Below are 25,513 nucleotides of genomic sequence, written 5' to 3' on the forward strand. Positions count from 1 at the left end.
GTGGTGGGAGAGGTATAGGTACGTATTCCACACACGTGTTAGCAATAGGCCACGGGCGTCCTTGGGCCGGCATGGTCCCCTGAGACCAGAGCCAGTGGGTCCTTCTCTGCACACTCCCTCCCCCTCTTTCTTACCAAGAGCTCCATCAGAAGGGTTCCATCCATCACCCACACAGTTCGGGCCCATTCGTGTGTCCCCTGTCACTGAGGACACTGCTCTGCCATCACTCAGCATCCCCCCTCGGAGGGGCCCGGGGGGAACCACTCTCCTGCCTCAGGAAGAGGAATAACCAGGCTTCTCAAGCACAGCCAATTTGTTCTCTCTTACAGATGTGTCTCCCCTGCTGCCCTCTTTGCGGTGGCTGCCGGGAAGCTCGGAGCCCGCTGTGTCCCGCCTGTGGCTGGGTGTGCAATCCGCATCGCCAAGTGTTCTGGAAAGAGTCTCACTCCGGCTTCATCTCTTCCCTCTGCCCCCACTGTTCTTCCTCCCAATTTTCTCACTCATTAAAGGGAAAAAAATCTTTACTCTGTGTTTTGAAACTACCTTCAAACACTCTCTCTCTCTCTCTCTCTCTCTCTCTCTCTCTCTCTCTTTCTCTCTCTCTGTAATTTGGGGGGAAATAAATGGAAATAAAACTGCATACAGGCTAAATGCATCGTGGTGTGCTGGGTGAGACTGTATTCTAGAACAAAAGTGGGGAAATTGTGAACTCTGAATATGACGTAGGAGTGGGTTTAGCAGTATAGCATTACTAACGTCAGCTTCTCAGTCTTGGCAAATGCACCCTACTTATACAAGATGCTAATATCAGGGGAAGCTAGATGAAGGAAAAGGGGAACTGTCTTTGCAACTTTTCAGTACATCTAAAGTTATTTCAAAATAACACACTTATTGAACACATTCTGCATACAGATTATCACGAGGCTGTTTCCTCTGGGAGACCCAACAAGGTACCATCTTAACTGGCCCAGAGCACAGCAAGCGCCCAGACCCGGGCATTTCAGAACCATCTAGAACCAGCCAGCCTCTGTGGAGCACCTACTACCCGCCCGCTGGCCTGGTTCCGAGCACAGTTCAGAACCAGGACCCTGCCAGGACCGGTTTGGCTCAATGGATAGAGCGTCGGCTTGGGGACTGAAGGGTCCCAGGTTCGATTCCGGTCAAGGGCATGTACCTTGGTTGCGGGCATATCCCCAGTAGGGGGTGTGCAAGAGGCAGCTGATCGATGACTCTCTCATCGATGTTTCTAACTCTCTATCTCTCTCCCTTCCTCTCTGTATAAAATCAATAAAATATATTTAAAAAAAAAAAAAAAAAAAAAAAGAACCAGGACCCTGATTCCCAAAGGCGAATCCTGGCTTTCCCTCTCACTAGCTGTGCAAACTGTCTCAGAGGCTGTGCCTGTGCAATGGGCCAGCGAAAGAAGGCGTTTAACAGGGGTGCTGGGAGGCTTAAAGCACTTGGCAAAGGACGGTTTGTCTCAGTCAGTCCCAGCTGTGTAACAAAGCAACCGGGTGGCTCAGAAGCAACATTCATTCCCTCTCTCCTCCCCTGGAGGCTGCAAGTCCGAGATGAGGTGCCACCTGGCCGGGTTCTGGTGAGAAGTCTCTCCCAGGTTGCAGACCACCAACTGCTCCTGATGTCCTCTTAGTGAGAGAGGGCTAGAGCACTCTCGGGGTCCTTTTTTTTAAGGGCACGAATCCCATTCATGAGGCTCCACCCTCGGGACCTAAGCACCTCCCAGAGGCCCCACCTCCTCGCACTACCAAACTGGGGGGTTAGCATTGACACACATGAATTTGGGGGACACAGATATTCAGTTCATAACTTAGACATTCAATATTTAACCTCTGTTAATACTAACGTTACTGTGAGTTCAATAATCCTGAGAAAGACGTGTCATTTTTTATGATTCCCCGGGAAAAGGACGGGAAACCCGGAGAGGTGAAGGGGTTCTCCAAGGTCAGCTACTAAAGCAAAAGCACAATCTGGGGTTTGAGTCCAGTCTTCCTGGCTCCAAACACTGAACTCTGCCCGCTACACGGTATTTCCTAAGAGAAGCGGACCCGATAGAGGCCTGTCTGTCCACCACTCCCGCCGGACCCCACAGCATGGCTCCAGAGGAGCCCCTGAACACCGCTCTGACCTGCCATGACCTTTCCTCTCCTCTGTGTAAAGTAGGGGTGTCGAACTCAATCAGAGAAGGGGCCAAAATCTAAAATCCAGCCTAAATCGCGGGCCAAATGGTTTACTGAACAGTCATAAACTGACAATGTCATAAACTGACAGCGGAGTGCAGTGATGACAGCGCGGTGCGGTCCACATTGCAAGGCCTGGCGGGCTGGATTTGGCCCGCGGGCCTTGTGTTTGACACATGTGGTGTAGAGGATCAGGTTCCCCTCCACCCGCCCCGCCCCATTATGGGGCATCCAGGCCCTTTGTTATAGAGACACAGTCTCATCTCAGGCTGTGCTCCACGGCCTCACATGGAATCAAGACTGTCTGGGCCCCACTGACTGTGCGACCTGGAGTAAGCCTGCTTAACCTTTCCATGCCTCAGTTTACCCAGCTGGAAAATGTGGGTAAGAAGGACCTACCCCATAGGATAGCGTGAAGGTTCAGCAGATGACACCTGTGAAGTCAATTACGAATGCTGGGCACACAGTGAGCCCTCTTTAAGACGTGAATTAATACTATTATTTCAACAACTGCTGGTTGCCCCGGATCAGTGGTCAGCAAACTCATTAGTCCCCAGAGCCAGGTATCAACAGTACAACGATTGACATTTCTTTTGAGAGCCAAATTTTTTAAACTTTAAACTTTTTCTAACACCACTCCTTCAAAATAGACTCGCCCGGGCCATGGTATTTTGTGGAAGAGCCACACTCAAGGGGCCAAAGAGTCGCCTGTGGCTCACGAGCCTCAGTTTGCCGACCACGGCCCTGGATCAAAAGCCAGCCCCGAAGCTGCCCCAGTACAACCCCAGCCCAGCTCTCGGCTTTCTCTCCTCTCCCCGCCCCAAAATAAACGCTGAAGCCAGGGCCACCGCAGTCCGTCAGCAGTGTTTGCAAAACAGCAGCCACAAAGAGCCCGGCTGGCCAGGTGCCCAGCACCGTGTGGGAGGCACCCTGTGCCGAGGACATTGGGGAACTCGGGGTGTGGGAGGGGACAGAGCTCCTGCCGCTGGCTCTGCCCGGTGAATGAGAGCCATGCAGCCGGGGGCCAGTCCCTAAGGTGGATGCTGACGGCGCTGCTGCAAGTCTGACCGCAATCAGCCTCCGAGAGCTCCCCGCGTGGCTCAGGTGGTCCCTCCCTCCCCCAGGCCTGCAGCCCAGCACCCCATCCCCTCCGGTGGGAGTCGGGGCCCCTCACCTTGAGCCCGCTGCTTTCGGCTTCAGAGCCGGGGTCCACGCCGGTGACGTAGATGCCGAGGCCGTACTCCGCTCCCCCGCGGATGGTGAGGCCCAGGGACCGGCCGTCCCCCAGCACCAGGTTCACCTGCAGGAGGGACAGGACACAGCGTTGAGGGCCATGAACTTTGGGGGGCAGCAGGCTGCAGTCACTCCCAGTCCCTGAGGGGCACGTGGACTCAGGTCTGCAAGATCCCCGGGGACGTGGCAGTTTCTGCCCCAGCTCTGCCTCCAACTTGCTGAGGGACCTGGGGAAACCCCCCTCCCCTGGGGGAGGCTCTGAGGGAGATGACAGCTAGGGATGCCCTGATGCTGGTCCTAGGGTTCCTCAGCCCTCCAGGTGCCACTCCTTCTTCCCACCGCCAGCCATGGACTCTCTCTGCCTCCACTGGCTGCCCTTAACCGCATCCTTCCACCAGGGAGGGCCTGCTCGGGGCCTGGGTCTCCCTCATCTCCCAGCTCCCTCCTCGGGATCAAGGCCAAGTCCAGGCTTGGGTGCCACAACCCGCCGGCACCCTAGGGTCTCCTGCCTCCCCAGGGCCTTCCGCCCCTGCCATCCATCTAACATAGCACAGGGGTGCTGCTTCAGTAGCTCTTAATTCTACAAACACAGGGGGCGCCCAGAGCCAGTGTGGGCCAGGGGACCCACACGTGCCCCAGACAGTCCTGCTCACAAGGGTCTCAGTCTAGAGGGGCAGCGGGACCAGTAACCAGTGTGGCCAGAGAGCGGTGGGTGGCTCGGGGACCGTGTGGGTGCAGAGAAGGGACAGTGGCCCTGACTGGGGAGTGGGGTGGTCAGGGAGGTCTCCGATGAGATGGGAGGGGGAGCCCCCTGGAAATAGGGCCTTGGGATCCCAAAGGCTGAGAGGGCCCGGGCAAGGGGAGGGCAGAGGCTCCGAAGCTGGAATCTGGATGGTGCACAGCCCCTGGGGCCACCGCAGGATTCTGTTGGTATGGAGCGAGGCCGGAGGGAGAGGGAGGAACAAGACTAGCTTGTGTGCGGGGCGATGAGTGAGGCCATGCCCGGGCCTCACACAGCGGGGAGAGGCTCAGTCTGGGGTTTTAGAAAGACCGCTGGGGAGGAAACAGGAGAGAGGGCCCTTTTCTGGAGGTCCCACAGGAGAGGGGGTGCAGGGGCAGGACTCAGAACAGCGAGGCGGGCTGAGGATGAGCGGGCGGTCCCCACCTGGAACACACACCCCCCCACACACACACTTTGCCAGGTAGAACGAACCCCGTCTTCCATACTGTGCCTTTAGGCCTGGAACCAGCTGAACTCAGCCCTGCTCGCTGGGTGACCTGGGGTCTGTTCTCCTGTCCCCCCCACAGCCCCACTCCCACCTGGTCCCTCCAGCTCCAGGGCTCACAGATTCTGGGGAGAGAGCCCAGAGAGCCCAGGAGCACACAGATGGCAGGAGTCGTCTGCGGCCGCCCTCTGAATACTAAGGATGAAAACAAACCTCCCGTCTCGCCGCCACCTCCCAATAAATCCTTCGCGCGGAATAAAACGGAGTCTTTATTACAGAACTGTAATAATGGTCCCATCAACCACACAGCAATCGGCCTCAATCACTTGCGGGAAATTCAGCTGGCGTTCGGTAGGAAACAGGATTCACAGATGGGAAAGGACAGTCAGGGGAGGCAGCCTGGCTCCCCAAAAAGACCACCACGCCCCCAAATAATAGGAACGTGGTGGTAATAACTCACTGGACTAGCTGGTGACTAGATGTATTTCCCAAATCCCAGGCACTTCACATGCATTAATTACCTCATTTCATCCCCTCTCCTCCTCTGCGGCTTTATTCTTACCATCCCCATTTTCCAGATGAGAAAACTGAGGCTGGGGGATGAAAGGATGTGGCCACGGTCACAGCCAAGAGTTCGCAGAGGCCGGGCATTTATGCGGAGCACCACACTGACCCCTGAAGGCCCGAGTTCAAATCCTGCTTCTGCCCTTTATTTCTGCGCAAGGCCCCTCACTTCTCTGACCTTCAGTTTCCCCATCAGTGAAACCCTCCACAGAACCCACAAGGAGCAGGCACTGCCATCCCCCTTCCTGCCTGGCCTAGAACCCCGACTCTGCCCAGGAAGCAATAGGAGCAACCTCAGGAGATGATGTCAATAAGCATCTGGGGGCAAAAATATATGAAAGGTACCTAGCGCCCAGTTGGCACTCGATAAGTGATGGTTGTCACTGGAATTAATGACTATATCCCAGACACTGTGCTCTGTGCTTACATACAGGACTAGTGATCCTTGAGACAGTCCCCCATGGCTGCGGTGACCATCCCCTAACCCAGGAGCGGGAACCCTAAGTGGCTCAGCCAAGGTTAAGTGACTCTTTCAAGGCCACATGGTCGGGAAGTTCTAAAACCAGATGTGATATTGGGATTTATAACAAGAAATACATATAGTTGGTCTTCAACCCCATTCCCAGCACTGAGCTCCTGAGACCCGTGTAATCCCTAAGTGCCGAGAGCAGTAGGAGCACCTTTTGTTCTAAAGAGGTGACTCTGGGTGGGTCCCTGGATGGCGCCTGCCTGGGGCCTGGTCACCAGAAAGACCAAACCATGGTGAGGAGTTTGGAATTTTCACCTCCCACCCCCCTTCTCCAGAGAGGGAGAGGGGCTGAAGGGGAGCTAACGGATCCTGCCTGTGTGAGGAACCTCCACAGAGTCCCAATGGCAAGGGTGCAGGGAACTTGGGGCTGGTGAACATGTGAAGGAAAAGGGAGAGAGGCGCATCTGGAGGGAGAAGCACATCTGGAGGGAGAGGCACATCTGGAGGGAGAGGCACATCTGGAGGGAGAGGCACATCTGGAGGGAGAGGCACATCTGGAGAGAGAGGCACATCTGGAGAGAGCACAGGAGCTCTGCGTCCCTCCCCACAGCTCTTCCACCTGGATGTTCATCTGCAGCCTTTATCCAGTCCTTTTACAACAAACTGCTAAAAGGTAAGCAAACTGTTTTTCCGGAGTTCTGAGTGTTCTCTAGCAAATTAACGGCGCCCAAGGAGGGGGTCATGAGAACCACCAAGTTATAGCCTCTGTTCACCATGTGTATGCCATCAGCATCTAGAGACACAAGCAGTGGACCTTTCTAAATTAAATCCAAAACAGTGTGGCTGTTAACTGGTTAACTCTGCAAAGAACAGTGTACACGTGGGTTTAATCAAACAGGACTTATAATTCAAACCCAGCAAATGTTTACTGAGCTTCTAGCATGCGCTGGCCAGTTGCCAAGGTGTGTTCATCTTCATTCATTCATTCACTCGATACTTACTGAGAGCCTGTGCTGTGCGCGGCACCACCAGGGCACAGAACAGCAGCGGTTCTCAACCTGTGGCTCGCGAGCCGCAGTTTGCCGACCACTGCTCTAGGCCCATGACTCTAGGGCATGAAGTCCTGGCAGCAAGCATGGCTAAGCAGCTGGGTCAGAACTGCTGAGAAGTTAGGTCACTTCTAGTTTAGAGGGAAGCTCTGAGCTTTGCCCTAGAGGACAGTGGTGGAGGGAATCGGGTCCCAGAATAAGACATGGAACAGCGCTGCCCTCCAGCCTGCAAGGTCCCCTCTGTTTCATGGTGACAGGAGAGATACCCGGTCTTATTACATCACAGGCTCTTTGCTGCAGCAGCACCTTGGTCTGCATTGTAACACATCCTGCACAGGTCACAGAGAACGAACAGAACCCCAACAGGACCAACCCCTCCTTCCAGCCTCCGAAAGGCTTCCCTGGGCTGGGCTTAGCAAGAAGACAGGTCTCAGGGACCAGCTCCCTCACAGCCCCTCCTCCCTCAGGTCGGTCTGCGGGGGGCCAGGACGGGCAGCTCACCTTCTTCTCGTCCCCGCCTTGCAGCAGCTGCAGGGTGCTCCTCCGGTCGCCCTCGCGGGGCCTCAGGGAGCCGCCAGGGGGCCGGGGCAGGCTGGAGGGTGGGGAGACGCTGCGGCCCTGCGGGTCCACCCAGGTGTAGATGTGGTTGGTGACATAGCCCCCGGGGATGCGGCCCGCCGAGTACACCGACATCACCAGCTTCTTGGAGCCCTTGAGCGCCTGGAGGGAGAGGGGTGCAGCGTTAGCAGGAGGGGCGGTGAGGGACACCCTCCCGTTACCCAGCACTTGCTTCCTCCCGGGACCCATTCACAGAGGAGGTGGCCGGTCCCCTAAATGCCTTTCCTTTCCTAGCCCTGGGTTCTGTCCTGGGGAAACCAGGGCCTCTGTCCCACCCTCATCTTGAAGGCGTCCAAACACAAGAGAGGTGGCCTCAGCATCACAGAGCAGGCCTGAGCCTGCACGTCCAACGCCTGGGAACGTGCATTTGGAGTGTTCCCTCGGTTCCCTACCCCACAAGGGCTCGCTGTGCGCGGCCTACCTGCGTAAACCATGCGGCTCCTGCCGACCCCTTGCTTTCCTCCCGCCGATCTGGAATGCGGGTACAGGCAGACGGCCCCCAATAAAAACCCGCGGCACTGCCCCAGCCGCTCTGGCTCCGTGGATAGAGTGTCGGCCCGTGGACTGAAGGATCCCGGGTTCAATACCTCGGTTGCAGCTTTATCCTCGGCCCAGGTCCCGGTGTGTGTGGAGGCAACCAATCAATGTATGTCTCTCTCTCACCCATGTTTCTCTCTCTCTCTGTGTCTCTCCCCCTCCCTTCCACTTTCTCCAGAAATCAATGGGAAAAAATATGCTGGGGTGAGGATTAAAAAACAAAACAAAACCCAAACCCTTGGCGCTGAGTCTCCCTGGCAGACAGCACTTCTTCCCTGGAGCACAGTTCCGTGCTGGGGGCAGGAAGCTCGCCCTGTGGGAGGCCCAGGGGGAGGACTCGCAAGCTGGTGCCAGCTGGTGCCGGGTCTCCTGCAGCCTCTGCCTCGCCCCAGCTCCCTGCGCTCGTGTCGCTGTGTGTCCTTGCCGAGGACAAATCTCCGCCCCGAGGACAGCTGTACGTTGAACCTGTGAGCCCTTCTAGTGTCACAGAACTCGGGGTGGTCTCAGCGACCCCGATAAAATACCAGGCAAGACAGGAAAGAGGTAAACATACTGACAATGGCGACAGCGGGACCTTTACAAAGGGCCTGTGCGTGTCAGGCGGTCTGCCCCGGGCATGCCTCGTCTCCTGAACTCCCCCCGGAATCCAGTGTTGTGGGGCCCGGGGCCCCATTATTCTGGTGAGTAAACAGAGGGACATCGTCTGTCCACACGGCTAGTAAGGAGCTCCTACCCACAGCAACTAATGGTGAGTGTAGAGTGCACCTTCATTCTGTGTGTTCCAGTCTGCAGACGGGCCAGCCGCAAGGAGAGGGGAGCCAGACCCTGCAGATCCCTGACAGCTGGGATCGGCCATGCTGCTTCCTCGTAAAACCTGTGGCTGCAATGAAGCAGGTTTTCCCCCAGAAAAGGGCATTCGGCACCGGGATAAACAGCAAACACCCCCGGAACTGGGGAGCGTTTGAGTAAATTATGGTCCCTATACACGTGCCAGTTCACGCTGCCGCTCAAGCCAGATTTTAAAATCCTTACAAAACTTGGTAATGCCAAGGATAGGGGACTCCGTTCAACGTTGTAATGCCTCACAGAGCGATCTCAGTTCTGGTAAAGGAAAAACCCCTTGGGGAAAACCAAACGGAGGAGTGATGTGACAGAAGCCCCATGCCGCTCTCTGGGGCCGGGTTACGGGTAACTGTAATTCCGTTCTTCCCGTCTCTCAGTATTTTCCAGCTGCTCCGGAACGCGGGTACATTGCTTACAGAAAGCAACACTATGTCTCAAAGGGGAGGGCAGTACTTTGCTGTCTGGTCCTCCCCGCTTGCCCGAATCCAGTGCATGTGCTATTCTCCTGACTCCCCGATGCTCTTGGCGGCCAGATGCAGCCAAGGGCAGAGCTTTCAAGGGCAGTGGGGCCCTGGCTGCCCGGGACCTGCCCAAGGACACGCTAACATCCTGGAGTGAGCAGGGAGGCGCCGGGTACCTCGCTCCCACGGCTAAATGCTAGTCCCCGGGAGAGGGATACAGAGAGGGAAAATTCTGCCTTTGCCAGAGGATCTCTGAGGAGATGAGCAGGGGGAGACTCACAGTGCTCTTTGAGCATTCCCCGGACGCCCAGACGGAACGGCTGGGAAAATGAAAACCCTTCAGGTTTGAGAGGCAGCATGGAGAAAGCGCGAGGCCAGGTGGGCTCCTGCTGGAGCACAGGGGGAGGTGGGTCTCAGGAGAAACCTCCGAGGCCACCGAGCCCCCCACACCGACTTCCTGCCCCTCTTCCCCGCCCACCGCTCCCTCCTCCGGGAGGGCACTGCTGATCGCTCGGTGCGGTTCCCACGGGCTTCTTACCTGGGCAGAGTCTGAGCCCCATCATGCATTCGATGAGGGCTGACGGAGGGCCTACTGTGTTGTGTACCAGGCCAGGAGAGAACAAAGCTTCTCCAGGCACACAGTAGGTGCTCATAAAAGCCTGGTTGACCTGATGGGGGGAGAAAGTACGTAGAGGATCCTGAAAGTAACTCCAAGATCCACAGGCATCACCCCGCAGCCCCCTTACGTGCCTAACCTGGAAGGCTGCGCTAGAATTAGAGGCGTGCAGGTGGAGAGAACACGGATTCCGGCAGAACAGGAGGAGATGGCTTCTGTCACTTGTCAGCATAGAGTCCTGGTGCCAGTCGCTCCCTCTCTCAAAGCAGCACACGTGAAAGGAGGACAACACCCGCTTCTCGGGGGTGTGTGGATTAAACAAGACCGCGTGGGGGAGGTCCAGAGGCTGTGCACACAGTAGGAGCTCAGCAAGAGGCACAGCCCACCCCCCTCTCTTCCCTGGCCTGTCTGCATTGGAAGAGAAACTGGGTATAGAAAAGCTTTGTCCTGCCGAAACCGGTTTGGCTCAGTGGATAGAGCATCGGCCTGTGGACTGAAAGGTCCCAGGTTCGATTCCGGTCAAGGGCATGTACCTTGGCTTCAGGCACATCCCCAGTAGGGGGTGTGCAAGAGGCAGCTGATCAATGATTCTCTCTCATCGATGTTTCTAGCTATCTATCCCTCTCCCTTCCTCTCTGTAAAAAAAAAAAAAAAAATCAATAAAATATATTTTTAAAAAAGAAAAGAAAAGCTTTGTCCAAGGAGTTAAAAAAAAAAAAAAGAAGGTGGGTGAGAGAACGAAGCCAACGCGTAGAGCATAATTTGTATTCTGGATCGCTGGCAATAGTGGAGTTCTCCTGGTCAGTTTTATAAATAGTCAGGCGATGACCTTGAGAACGAGAGGAGGTTAATGCCTGGGATGAGAATGCCACCGGCAGCTGGTGCCGGAGAGGGCCTGGGCGGTCACCGAGGCTCCCACAGGCGGCCCACCCCCGGCAGTTTACGGGAGGGGACCCTGGAAACCCGAAATGGGAAGGACAGAGAGGGTACGGCGCGGAGGGGCTCAGCCAAGGACACAGGAGCCCATCCCTGAGCCGATCCCTTCCCCTCTGCACCCCAAGCCTCTGGGACCCGAAAATCCGATGGTCACTCCAACTTGGACCGTTCCGGAGCCTCTGCTCTAGGCTGTGGAAGGGTGAGGGTGGGTCTTGAAGAGCAAGAATATCAACATCCATCGCCACCTTCTTTATGTTTCTGGTGAAACTGGAGAAAATGAGGCTCCTGGGACAGGCCCAGAGAACCCTGCGGGAGGGGGCTCCATTCCCTCTAAAACGTGGTGTCATGCGAGGAGCTGGGGATGGTCTAAGAAGTGGGCTTATCCTTCCTATTCCCCTCTCATCTCCAGGTGCACAAACAACTGCTTGCTTATCTTAAAGGGTGGCACTAAATGAAGGAGCTAATTCCCAAAAAGAGCTGGCTGATGCATTCTCCCCAGATCATCCCCCTTCCCCAGCCTTCCCCACCCATCATGGCCCCTGTGTCCCCGAGGCTCAGGCCACCTGGGGGTCGTGCAGTCCTCAGTCACCGCCTGGGGCACCATGCCATCCATGTCCCAGGAGGACCGGCGAGCCTGGGCCTCAGACAGCAGGGCCTCCAGAAAGAACTCTGGCTGAGACACAGCGACGTCACGCAGGCAGGCCCCCGTGGCACCACGGCCTTGCAGGGTGACCTACAGCCACAGCCTCCTCTCTTTGGGACTCGTTTTTGTTAACCGTCCCTGAGCAGGCTGGACTCACCAAAGGCTGAGGTGCTGCCCCAAGTTCAACTCCACTATCGTCTGGTCCGTGGCTGCACTTAGAAGAAAAGGCAGCACAGATGCGCGTGGTGGCCACGGGTCATGGTAGCCAAGAGATCGGGGGCACATACAGGGACAGACTCCAGGCCTGAGGGCTGCACCCGGGAGAAGTCTGGGTTCCACGTTTAGGGAGTGAGCCCCCAGACTGTGGTACCTGGGTGGCTGCACGGTCTTTCAACCAGATCCTGAACCCGGGGGCTCTGAGGCTCCCTTACCAGTTGGGAGGGGCCGAGAGGGTTGAAGAACCCACCAGAAGGGCAGGTGTGGCAGCACCACATCAGTATGGAGGTTCCCATAGGGACCTGAAGGCGGGAGAGACACCCCCTGCAATGGGACTCTGCTAAGGGCCCTGCCTTCGTAAGCAGCTGCCTACGGCTGGTAAACCACCCACCTTACGGCTCCGCCGGTGCAGGCTGGTGACTCTCGGTCACCCGTGCCCCCTCGCGCTGTGGCAACCTCCAGAACCAGCCAGGCCCCGGAACCCACGGCCCGTTAGCTGTGCCCCTCACACAAGCTGCCCCACCTTTCTGCTTCTCCGCTGTAGGATGAAGGCCACAATCCCTCTCTCTCTCTCTTTAGTAGAGGCGCCCTACTAGCACGGTGCCTCTCACTTGAGAATTCAATGAGCTGTGGCTAAAGAGAGAAAACATAAGCTCTGGAGGATCCACGGCAGGAGGAGGGTCAGCAGAGCGCGGTGCTCTCGTGCCTTTTATCATGTGTTTCGTGGTGAAACTCGACCTAGGGGCTTGCGGGCATCCCCCTAGGTCGGAGCAAAAACATCTCCACCTGACCCGGCAGATGGCACGGCTGAGACACTCCCCGTCACCAGATGACGATTCAGGCAGCGTGTTATGATTGCGAAATGTAAATTATACGCGAATGTCTTCAAACGTAACAACTTGCTACTTGGATTAATGCTCTCAGGAGGCAAATCTGCCTCCCTCGGCTCTTCAGGGCTAACTCTGAAACCCCAACATCACAGACCAGCCTGACGTGACTCCGCTGAGCAGAGGCCTGACAAATGGGCTGGAGAGGGCCATGGTGTAAGGGCACTAGAGGACGTGTGTTAACACACGGATGTGCATACGTCCAAAAAGCATGCACCCGGTGCGAGCACTCGGAGGAGCCCCAGGCTGTGAGATTGCCAGACTGTTATTCTGAGGGACGTGTGCAGAGGACGTGTCCTGGAAAAGCCCCGAGTGAGGACACCCAGGGTGAGTCATCCGGCTTATGTCAGGGCAGAGATGCTCCCCCTCAGGATGGGGAGCGGCTCTGAGATCCAGGTTAGTGATCGGGAAGAGAGGCAAGAACAGCACGCGCCCCCTCTCGCTGATCCCACCTGGCCTCGCTGGGGCTTGGGGGTCCAGACACCCGGGGCCTCAGTCCTGGCTCTGCTGTTCGCTGGCAGTGTGACGCAGAACAAATTGCCCAACCTCTCCATGCCTGTCTCTGCGATTAAAATGCAAAGGCCAAGAAGAAGATAGCAATCTAGGTGTCACACCATCAATAGGTGAATCACCTTTTCTGGTTTTCCCAGCTTAAAAAAAAAAAAAAAAAAAATGCATTTTGAGGCTCTTTCCTCACCAGTTCAATGACATTAAGAGCATTTCTTTCTGCATTACCTCGCAACCCCTGGCACACATGAACCACCACTGAATTCTCACTCTCCCGTTGCTGGACACCATTTAGGTTGTTTCTCGTTGTTGTTGTTGTTTTGTGTGTGTTTTGCCAGCACAAACAATGCTATGATAATATATTATTACCTGCATCTTGGATCACATGTGCCTCTAATTCTCTGTATCAGCAACTTCCAACCTTTATCATCTCATGGCATACATAAACCAATTACTAAAATTGTGTGGCACACAAAAAAATATATCTATACTTTTGCCAATCTGACAAAAAAAAAATAGGTATGATTTTGATTCATCCACACTGGACAGCTATTGTGTTGGCTGTTGTCATATTTTTAATTGACTATCTAGGGAAAAAGAGGTCAGTGCTCCTGACTAGACAGTCAGGTATTGCATGTTTTAAAAATCGCTGCTCCAGATTAGAGAAAGGTGGAATTCCTGAGGCAGTGAGCAGTGTGTGTTCATATGCAATCAGGCCTCTCCCTGTTGTGGTTCCTACAACCACCTGCAGGGGGCAGCACTGTGCCACCTGGGACTACAGAAGGTGGTAATTCCCCTATCTCTAGAAGCTGTGGATAGGACTGAATGGGGGCTTTCCAATAGTCTTTTCGCAGAGCAGAGTCACTCTGGTGCAGGTATCCACCCTCCCTCGGGCCTCCTTCCACAGGCACCAGAAATATCCCAGTTTAGGCAAATCTTGGCTCTATCTTCTGACTTCATCTGGGGACTCAAGTACTGCAAAGCACCAAAATACAAAGGTGTCTTAGGGTGAGGACCCCCTTAGTGCTTTTCAGCGGGAAATATATTCACTAGAAAGCCGTTCAAATGAAGTTCCATCTCTTCCCGGCTATGAGACTTTAGATACGGTACTAAGTCACCTGAGCCTCAGCTTCCTCACCTGTTAAATGGTGCTATTAATGCCTATCCTTATGGAATTGCATGCAGACAAAAAAAAAAAAAAAAAAGAAGGCCTGATTCAGTGATATACATAAAGCATCTTACACTGGGCTTGGCACATAGTAGTTACCCGGTAAGTAATGGTTAATGTTACTGGTAATAGCAACATCGCAGTGATGGGCACATGGTTTATTCTTTTCATCACACGGGAAAGGATGGAGATTGTAGGTCACAGAGAGGATGATCAGAGGCAGGGCTTGGATTTGAATCTCGGACTCTCACAAATGTGTGCCTTTCCCACCACACTATTGTCCATATCTATGGGATATCTATAATAATAAAAGCATAATATGCTAATTAGACCAGACGTCCTTCCAGACGAAGCCGGTGCTGGCAGCCGGGATGGGGGGTGTGGGGGAAAAGAAGGCCTACTCTTGCACGAATTTCGTGCATCGGGCCTCTAGTGCATATATGTTCTTTAGCTAATCAACTTCATCACCTAGAGGGAGGACAGAAATTGGTGATGTGGACTCTGCCTCGGCGGCAGCATATTTTAATATCATGAGACAGTAAAGCCCTAATTAGCCCTCTGCCTTCAGAGCTCCTTCCCTCTGCACAGATAACACATTTTTATCTGTGTTAATAACCTTTTTAGAGGGACCACGGACTGCAACCGCCTCCAAAATCAGTCTCTTCAGGGCAGCCAGAGAGTCCTTCTAAAATGCAAGTGTCCCTTCCCTGCCCCCAAAGTTTCCCACTGCTTCTGATGTAAAACGCAAACTCCTTGCAGTGCATCTGAAGCCCACACAGCTCACCCTGCTGCCTGGCCAGCCTCGCCTCCTGCCACTGTCCCCGGCTTCCGTACAGTATCAAGTGCTCTAAGCTGTTTGCATGTGCTGCTCCCTGACCCTGAAAGAACACATCTCAACATACTTACACAAGTGATTATTTTTATTTATTGTACATCTTCCCCAATGGACAGAGAAGGCAGGGCATTTTTCTGATTTGGCTACAGGGGTAGCGATAAATATGAAAGATAGGAGGTCATGCATGATTCCACACAGAATGAGAGACGATGAAGAAATGCAATTGAAATAAGGCTTCCTCCTGAAATTCACGGCCTTCCACTGAATGCCAATGAGGAATTTTACCTCTCCTGAAGTACCAGTGGGGTTCTCTAGTAGAATCTAATCATGTACTGATTTCCCTTTTTGCCTTGGTTGCTAGGACGCTCACAGTTCCATTTAAACATAAGTTAGTTGTACATATTAACAATAGGTCAATAGAACCTATAGAGTTTAAAGTGGGTGTTAAGTCACACCAATCACAAGGGAGATGCTCAATAAGACAATTACCAAGCAGATGAATGAATGCCGACGTGCATCTCATGGATTAGACACCTTGCACGAGGAGCTGGAGGCAGAGATCCTTTTCACAGACGCTCGGGCAACAACTCTGCGTTCTCCTTCTACCTCTCACCCTCCACTCCCCAGAAATCCTTTCCTGCTGCTAACGTTGGCCTAAGAACACACGTCATTTATAAACATCCCCTTAAACAAAAGTCCACGACTTGTTAGTCTCCATTCTTCTGGAATGCTGGCCCAAGCAGGTAGTGGTGTGGTAAGAACTCGCTGTATATACCAAAGTACGGCTCTCTGTGGCCACCTAGCCTCCGTGGGCTGCTAACCCCCAGGGAATATCAACTAGGCTGCAGAGCGGCGGTGTAAGCCCAACCAAGGCCCCATGCAGTCCCACAGAGGATCATGAGCCAACACAACACCCTATGTACGAAGCAGAGAGGAACGGAAGCAGGCGATGGAACCCCTGAGGATGAGGCCAGAGGAGATGGCAGGAAAAGGACAACCTGCTAGGGAGGCGGGAATAGCAGTATCTCCTTTCCCCCTTTTCAGTTTTCGTTAACGCTGCTTAAGTTTGCTGCTTAATTTGGGCCTCACAAAGTAGATTATTTTCTTAAGAAATCAACTGTTCATTCCCTCCACCCTCTTTCCTCCATGAGTTTGACCTTCTCCAGAGGCTCCGCGTGAAGATGCAGGAGGAAACGTCTGCTCACGCTGGCAACGCCAGGATCCCCGAGGCAGGAACAGGGACCTGACATTTCAAATCTCTGCTCTCCAGCATCTTTGCTCCTAAATGTCTTCCGGAGTCAAGGCTGTGCTAAAAGGAAAAACACGGAGGATCGAAGAGAGGAAAATTGTTGTCCTTGGGGATGATGCCAAGAGAAATTTGCAAGATCGTGACAGAGCGACCATCCTTTGGCAAAGCTACTCACGAAATGAGGACAAAGTAAATTCCAGAAAGATATTGATTCCTTTTTAATGCAATTCTTCAATTACCCACTAGGCTTGGCTTTCAGTCTCTTATAATTTAAGTAAGTCCTTTTACAAATGTTCTTCTAAATTTCGTCTCTTTACCCTTTTCTTTCTTTCTCTGGGGAAAAACTAACAGGATCCGAGGAGTCATAAATATGATGGTTCAAGGTGAGCCTCGGTGGGTTTGCGATGGAGTGTTTTGTTGCTAGAATCAATGTCTACAGCGCAACCATCCATCAGGAAAATCCGTTCACATCAATATCACTTTCTCAGTCCACGAGTGGATACACGGATGGGCTGTCTCTCCTCGCTGACTACATTTCCGTCCCTCATCAATTCCTGTACATTCTCAGTTAACAAGAGGATAGACTTCCAATTTAACTCACCCTCAGACTGAAGAATCCAAATTCAAGGTAGATGAATCAGCCATCTTTTTTTTTTTTTTTTTAAATCCTCACCCGAGGATATTTTCCCCATTGATTTTTAGAGACAGTAGGAAGGAGGGAGGAGAGAGAGTGAGAGGGAAACATTGCCATGAGAGAAAGACACGTCCACGTGAGAGAGACACAGATTGGTTGCCTCTCGATTTTGCCCAACCAGGGCTGGGGAACCTGCAACCAAGGTATGTGCCCTTGACTGGAAATAGAATCTGTGACCCTTTGGTCCGTGGGCCGATGCTCTAACCACTTAGCAAACTGGCCAGGGCAAATCAACCATCTCTAAAAAGACTGATAGACTTGATGACATGGAAAAGAAAAACATGATTAAATGGGTGTAGGACATCAATAACTTATATACCTGCCCAGCCAGCGTGGCTCAGTGGATTGAGCAATGTCACATGTACCAAGGGGTTGCTGGTTCTATTCCCAGTCAGGGCATAAGCCTGGGTTGCAGGATCGATCCCTGGCGTTTCTATCTTCTCTCCCTCTCCTTTCCTCTCTCTCTAAAAAATAAAGACATATTTTTTAAATGTTATATACCAAAAATAAATGAATATGTTATAGATATTATGTACATTATTGTACATGTTATAATGGTGTATTCAACATATAATATGATATATGCTATAGATTTTTCTACACTGCATGCACGAATATACAGCTATACAAACAAACATGCTCAGGAGTCCTACTTTCCTATTTAAATTATGCAAATTCAAATAGGATACTTTTTTGTCTATCAGATTGGCAAAAAATGGAAAAGAAATATAATATCCGGAGTTGCCAAGGCTGGGAAAAATGAGGCACCTCATCCTCCGCTGATGCTGGTAGGAGGGACTGTAAAAACAACAACTCTTCCCCAAGAGCCATTTGGCACAGCTACCAGAGCCGTAAAAACCCGTCTATCCCCCGAGCCAGCGCCACTGTAGAGAGACAGCCCAAGGAATGATTAGAGATGGGCTTAAAGATTCATGTGCAAGGATGTTTAAAGCAGCAATAAGGATAACGCCAAAAACAACAAACAGCTCAGGAAGACGAAATTAGTTAAAGGAACAGTGTACCTCTTTGCAATGACATACTGTGCAATCACTGAAAGTCATGGTCTAGAAACATTTATGAAGGTGGGAAAACAGCCAGGATGTGCTGTTTGGTGAGAGAAGCAAGCTCCGTATCTAAGTTCAGAATGGCCGAGAATATTCCCAATGCCCATTTACACTCACAGGGACACGGGACTCACTAGTAAAAGGCAGGAGTCAAATTGTCCAACCGTGATTATTCCTGGGTGGAGATGATCGATGATTTTCGTTTTTCTTCCTTTGCTTTTTTTTTCCTGGGGTTTCTAAATTTTCTAAATTGAACTCATATATCGAGGTCATTAAAACACACACACACACACACACACACACACACACACACACACTTTATCTTAAAAGTCCAGGCTGACTCCTCTACTCCTCATGGTTCCTATGAACCATAAAAAATTGGCCCTTTATTTGCCCAGTCTGTGATGGGTTGACAACCACCAGCCTTTTACACGAGGCCCGGGAGACCCTGTTCTCATCCTGTCGCCCCGGCAGACAGCGCGGACAGATTTAGAGACTCCACCAGTCAACGGCGTGACTGCCTAAGTGCGGGTCTCCCCTGATAGGGGTGGAGTGGAGGTCACAGTTCTCCATTTAGCGACTTTCCACAGACGACATATGAAATAAACTCCTGACAAAGGTCAGGGCACGGTGACAGAGAGAAGAGAGGAAAAAGGAAAAAAGGCAAAGCGTGCCCAGTGCCACCTCTGCATCCAACGTCTAGTCAATAAAATGCATAAGGGGAGGGGGTGGGCTGTGGTCCAGGCTGACTGGGTTCCTAGTGGCTCTTCTCATCAAAAGGCTGCAAAACCATTTCCATAAGGAAAAAAAATCAAGGAAGACACGTGCATCCACTGAACCCTGGCTCTGGCCAGCACGGTGCAGGCTGCACACCCAGCTCCTCGGGGAGAGGCAGCTGAGAGCCGGGGCCAGGAGCGCACGCTGCAGAGGCAGGAAGGCCTGGGTTCCAATCCAATCCTGCCACCTCCCGCCTGTGTGCTGGGGGCTGTCACCGCCCCTTCCCCGTGCCCTGTTTCCTCTGCCTCTCCCGGGGCTGTGGTGAAGACTCGGTGGGCAGAGCTCCCGGTGGCCCACGATGACCCTCCCGGGTGGCACCCCGATTTCTTAGTGTGCTCTGCATCATAGTGAGGAAGCATGTGCAAGGGGCCACAGGTGCAAAGTGGGAGAGCAAAGCTTTGAACCCAGAGTGTCTGGTTGCGGGGCCCAGGCTCTAGCATCGTGGGGTGTCACCTCTCTCTTGGTGTTTGGGTGATGGGCACATTCCCTCGAGTCAACGAAACCTCCGCCACTTTCCATTTTTGTGACAAGAGGCAAGTGACAAGCTCTTTGCAATTTTGCAAAATGAAGCGGTGAAAACGGTGCCTACCTCAAACCTGGTCCGGCTGTGGTGAAGTTTAAACGCATTTATACATAGAGAATACCGAAAACAGTGTCTGCCTCGCTGTAAGCCAATAGCAAGGTTATCATCATCCAAGGAGCAACCCAAGAAAATACAAAGACGTACACTATCCGTGTCATGACAGGGGTGAGGCCGGCTGAGGGGGTGCAGAGAAGGCTCCCGGCTGCCCCCATCAATGGGTTAGAGGGGAGGTCTGCTGGGAGGATGCACAGGTGGGGAGAAATGAAGCCTTGTCTCCGGGGAGGGTGCCCTGCTTGCCTGGCCAAGTGTGGTTAAGGGTGAGGCTCAGCCTCTGCCCGCAGGCCCCCAGTTCACAGTGGCGATGGTGGAGAACAGGGAAGTGTGGTCTGAGATGTGCTGGGGAGGTCAAGCCTGGAGGCTCTAATCTGGCCACATCCCCAGCAGGGGGCCGTGGAGAAGAGCAGGTCAAGGTTACTAACTTGGGAGATGTCACGGTTGGAGGCCGAGAGGAGAGGTGCCACCGGGGGGTCAGCCATGTGCCAGGACTTCCAGGGCAAATAAAGGTTCCTAATACTGGGCAGAGTTGAAAATCAGAATGAAAAAATAAACAAATAAAAACACTAAACGGAGGCCCAGATCCTGTTCAGAGACCGTACGGATAGGAGATGGGCGAAGATACAGACACTTGGTGTGAGAAGGAATTTGAGGGCCATCTGAGCATCCTGGCCTTCCCCAGCAGAGGACTGGGGGGACCCTTGGAAGTGGGAGAGGGTTCAGGAGAGTTGGGAGAAATCTGGGAACGGTCTGGGAACCCCTGAGAAGAAAGAGGAGGATCTTGCAAAAGGAGGGAGATGGAGAAAAGGGCAAAAGTCACATTGGGTCCAGACACAACAGAGGACACCTCCCCCTCCCTCGGGGCCAGGAGGACAGAAATGCGGAGGACAAACCTCCTCATCAGGGACTTAGAGAAGCTTCCCTCCCTCCACAGGAGGGTAGTTTCTGAAAGCTGGACCGCTTTTCTCCTCTTTACCAGAAACCTCTTATTGAATCCTCACATACCATTTCAGATTCGGTCCAAACAAGTGACCGGGCTTTTTAAAGTGCAGGTGCCCATGTTGTCAAATCACCACCTCCACCTGCATTAATTGCTTTGATGGGTTCTGGAAACAGCCTCCTCCTCGCCCTCCTCGGCAGGGCCCCCGGGAAGCCAGCCCATCAGAGAAGAATGCTGGAAACAAGGCTGGGAATGCAGCGGGTCCGTCCGGGACAGCGCCGCCACATGCTGACCTCTGGGCCTCGCGCCTGTCTTGCCTCCCACATTTTTAAGGGCGGTCGGGACACACATAGTTGGGACACATCCCGCCACTGGGCTTGATCGCTGCTGTGAAATGAAAATGCAGAGACTAAAATGCAGGTAGGAGACATTTTTAAAGAAACTCTGTCTATACGGGAATATTAACTACCTTTTAGTAAATGACTCTGCAATTCAAACCGCTCTCAGTCCCAGTATCCGCCCCCCCCCCCCCCCCGCCCCCCGAATAGCACGATTTCTTTTTCCAGCTAAGCAGACACAACAGAAGAGTTTCAAAGCCGAGCGAACGCAGTCGATAATGTTTTTCATTACAAATGCCTGCAGCGGGACCGCCGTGGCCATGGTTTTTCAGCCCTGGATGTGCAACGGTGACAAGGACCGTTTGTGAGGACGGCAAGGTGGGCTCAGGGATGGAGAGTCTGAGCCACAGAGAGGCAAAGGGAGCTGCCCAAGGTCACAGCCAAGCACACTCTCAGACGAACCCAGATCCATCTCTAACCTCTTGGGTGCAGACCTCCCTTCCCTTGGTTTTCCAATGTATCAGCTGACCGTGCACCTCTGGACGCATGCTCCAGAAGCAGCTGAGGGTGAGGGCAGGCTGGGTCTGCGTCTCTGGCCAAGGCTAAGCGGATGCACGGGGAAGGGGGAGCGAGCGACGCAAAGGGAAGGCAGTGCCTCCCAGCCCTCAGTGTGGTTGAGGCTTGCCTGGGGTCTTGTTACCTTCCAGTGAAGCTGCCGTGGTGAATCACTCCTTCTAAGGCCCCAAGACCCAGGCCTCTGATGTCAGGGCACTGTGTTCCTCCCCTCTAGCCCTCACTTCACACCTAGAGGCTTGTCTACGGAAGCCAGAAGCCGAAACATTTGCTCCGCATTCAGAGTTGGGAGGATGCCGATATTAGGAAAACTCAGGTGGGGAGGCAGCTCAGCTACAAAGCTGGCTGCCAGCCGAAGCAAAGCCAGAGCTAATTCGGCAGACGGAGCACACATCCTCAAAGGGGGAAGGAGGCTAGGGGGCGGGGGCTGGAAAAGAAGTGGGGGGAAGCCCATTTATGCATTCTCGGTGGAGACTAAAGCAGTTTTTAAACACACGCGTGCTTAGCGGGGCCTTGGCCTTCGCCTGAAATGCTGCGGTTTCTTGAAACCTCAGCCGTGTTGTTGTGGTGGTGGTTGCATTTAAAATCAAAAAGCCAGAAGGTACACCTCACCCCAAACGGGCTCATTGATTGCTTCAGAATGCATAAATGATTCTATTTCGGAATCACAGGCACCGTCAGGCTGGTAAACAACCCACTTCTGGAAATGCGGTTTTGATATTAAGAGCAAAATGACACATGAACCGCAGAGGGTGAAAAACCAGGACACAGATCACACTTTTTTTTTTTTTTTAAAGGCCTTTCGCTAAACCACAGCTGATCCCCGAACATCGCAGGGGTTAGAAACAGGGATGCCCGTGCAGTAACGTAGATAGGCCTTCTGCATACTCGGATTCCCAGCCACCGGCTGATCCTAGAACAATGCGAGTTTGAACTGTGTGGGCCAATTGAAAAAAGAAGAAGAAGAAAAAAAAAATCCATGTATAAGTGGACCTGCTCCGTTCAAAACGGGCTGTTCAAGGGCCAACTGTAGGAGCAGAGGGCTTCCTATTTACCAAAGTTTTCACACCTGTCATGTCATTTGATCACAGCCATCCCGGGAAGGAGGCAGCTGGGCAGGGGCTTCGCCCATTTCACAGCTCCAGAGACTGAGCTCAGAGATTCGTGTCACACACACACACACACATAGAGCCAGCTTCATGGCGAAGCATATACTGGATCCCATGTCTTTCTCCATTTCCCTACCCAGCACCTGCTCTGCTGCAGCACACGGACTTTCCTCGGACGGCACACTCAGGAGCCACGGCACCCTGAGCTCACCGGCCCTGCCCCAGGGAGCGAGGCCATGCCATTCATTCGGCCAGTATTTATCTCGTTGTCAGAGCACTGACTATGTGCCAGGCACTGCGGGGGCACTGGGTGTGTCGCCGAGCAATGCAGACCAGATTCTGTTCTTGGAGCTTCCTCGTAGCGGGGAAGGCAGGTGATAAACATAGCGAACGGAAGTGTCCTAGACAAGGGCACTGAAGGAAACTGAAGCAGGTTAGGGGGTAGTGAGGGGTGCTGCTTTGAAGAGGGAAGCAGGGCTGTGGAGGTTTGCAGATAGCATAACACTTAAACCACTAATGACCTGTGGCCATAGGTAGATCCATGACCTCCCCCTACACCTCACCTCACTCCCCTCATCCCCCCCACGTGGTTCCCTGAGGACAGAGGCCTGTACCGTCCATCTCTGACTTCCAGCCTCAGGCCTGGCTGTGCTAAGTGCTGCCCAGAGCTGAATGGACAAAGGGTTAACACATGCCGCGTTCCCTTGACATGGGGGCATCAGACTCCCCACTTGGTAAAAATGAAGCCTTTGGGTGCTTCTTAAAAGGCCCTGATATGCCAGGCACTAGCAGTGATGCCAGCCTGCTTCCTGCAGGGGGTGTCATTGTCTCCAGGAGGCTGGCTACAGAGTCTGGGGCTGGTTCCCTCAGGAGGTAGGTGAGGCAGAAGGGCCACCTACTTCCTAACCCCAACGGGGGGACCTGGGCTAGTCCATTTTTCCTCCGTGAGCACGGCCTCCTCGCCTCCCTGCCTCTGCTGGGAGGGAGGAAGCAGCTGGCACGTGGTAGGCACGCACTCACGTCAGCCTCCCCGCTTCCCGGAGGAGTTGCAGTAAAGCCAAGTTTGAAAATGATTGCACTGGCCTCAAGGTGCCACGTCCTGCAGCTGGCCCCAGGGGGGCAGGGGAAACAAATGGAGAGTCTGGCTGCTGCTCCGTGCACCCTTTCCACCTGCTGTGCTATAAACATAAAAAGGGACTGTCAGTAGCACAGGAATCTAAAATGCAGCCCCAACCCTGCAGGGCACTTAGAAGTCTGTGAGGGCTCCGGGTTAATATCAGCCTCTTGCTTGGGTGGGGAGTAGGGGGAGAGAGAATAAAAAAAAAGGATCCGTTTGAAATATATGCATTTCAGTCTCCAGCTACCTCCAGCCATTAAGTGCTATTGCTCCTCATCAGAGCGTCTGATCCTTGCCGGGCACCAGCCTGGGGGTACCTGGGCAGTGGCCTCCCGGATCATCACAGAGCCTTGTAGGAAAGCCAGGTGGAGAGTCCACCCCTGCGGACGCCTGCTTGTCAGAGGGGGGACTGTGACTCGGAGGAGACGCGCATGTGCCGTGAGCATGAACAAACAGGCGTGTGAAGGGATGCATGCACTTGACGGGTGCGTGCAGGCTGTGTGCTGTGTGGCTGCAGGCAGGCGGAGGTGGGAAGCAGCGATACACAGAATCCAATTGGCCGGGGGTTAAAGGATCACGCTTATCCTTGCAGCTCCATCCACATGACGACGCCACGGCAGGTAATAAACAAAAAAAAAACGCCGGGTTTGCTGGAAGAAGGGGTGGGGGTGGCGACGGAAAAGGATTATCTCTTTCATGACCGTCTTAAAGCCAGGAGGCGGGGATCTTCTGCTACAAAAATAGCATTCCTTAATAAATAAAAGCATTCTCTCCCACCCTGCAAAGACGCTTCTTTGACTTGAACGGTAAATAAAACAATGAGAGAAGGATTTTTGTACGACACGGGCACCGGCGTTTTCTAAAACCCTAAGGATCAGAGCGAGGGCCAAACAGACAAGACGAAATGAATGGTCTTGTCTCGATGGACTGTGTCACCCTCTGGATGCAGCACCCAGCATCTACTCAAGAAAGGAGTTATTAATAGTGAGCTTTCAGCCTGTCACTGCTGGCAGCACCCGAGGGACCCCAGACAGAGTGAGGAGAGTCCTCGAATACCCATGAGCCTATTAACCCAGCTGCGGATCGGAATGCGGGAACGACTCGGGGGGAGAGGTGCGTCTCAGACCCAGCGTTGCAAGTGGCTAATAACGTCTAATAGCTTCCGCTAACCGTGTGCGATGGGAAGATGACTAATGTGTCATTTAGAACATGCTGGGCCACACACACACACAATGACATATTAATACAGACAGATTCTTCCCGGGTTACTATGCACAAGAAGGGAGGGTGTGATGATAACTCTAATTAAGCAAAAGGGCCGGCCGCTGTTTTGAACTTCTGGGAACGTTTCAAATTCTAATATGCTCCTTGGATGCTCCCGGGGAGGGGAGGGGGGATGCAGAGACTGTAAGGAAGCCATTTAATTTTTATCCAGAGGAGACACACTCAGACGTACACCCGTCCCTCCCCGCTTTCTGCTCCCTGCTACCTGCAGAATCAAGGCCTCAGAGAGCAAGGGGGTAAGTGAATTTGATTTTTTGAGTGCTTCCCGGGCAGAGCACTAATCCTGCTGCAAGCATAATCCTGTTATCATCTCCCCCTTTAATCTGGAATGGCATCGGGGTTGGTGTTCTTGGGTCGAGGGACCGCAGTCAAGTCCTCCTCGGTACAGCGTGTAACCCATCAATTTCCTGATAAAGCAGGATAAAGCACAGCGCCAAGATTCTCATCTTCCAATCCTTCGCCAACTCTCTTTACTCTGCCTTAAACGAAAGCAATCCCAAGAGAACAAGAAAACATCGCCGGGAACGTTCTAAATGCCTTGAGCAAATCACCGACGGTCTGAGCAAATCACCCCTGGCCCACCCACCGTAGGGCACAGAGAGGGTTGGGGGCTGGGCCAAGGTCACACAGCAAGTGTGCCGCAGAGTCCAATGCATCATCCCCGGTCCGCAGACTCCTTGGCCAATTTGTCAAGCATTTTTTGGCTGAAGACCTCTGAAAGGTCT

General features: G+C 53.2%; 1 protein-coding gene across 6 annotated transcripts in view; it reads right to left on the reverse strand.

The window, feature by feature from the left end:
* WHRN (whirlin) overlaps positions 1–25,513 on the reverse strand; it is a 61,609-nt gene that overhangs the window by 30,326 nt on the left and 5,770 nt on the right. For all 6 annotated transcript variants that reach the window (XM_084898153.1, XM_084898152.1, XM_084898150.1 and 3 more), the window contains exons 2-3: positions 7,241–7,459; positions 3,373–3,498 (exon numbers count right to left, since the gene is read on the reverse strand). In XM_084898153.1, coding sequence (XP_084754279.1) covers positions 3,373–3,498; positions 7,241–7,459 — 345 coding nt within the window. The remainder of the gene's footprint in view (positions 1–3,372; positions 3,499–7,240; positions 7,460–25,513) is intronic.

This window comes from Pipistrellus hanaki, assembly GCF_964339955.1.
Source record: "Pipistrellus hanaki genome assembly, chromosome: 11".
Taxonomy (NCBI): Eukaryota; Metazoa; Chordata; class Mammalia; order Chiroptera; family Vespertilionidae; genus Pipistrellus; species Pipistrellus hanaki.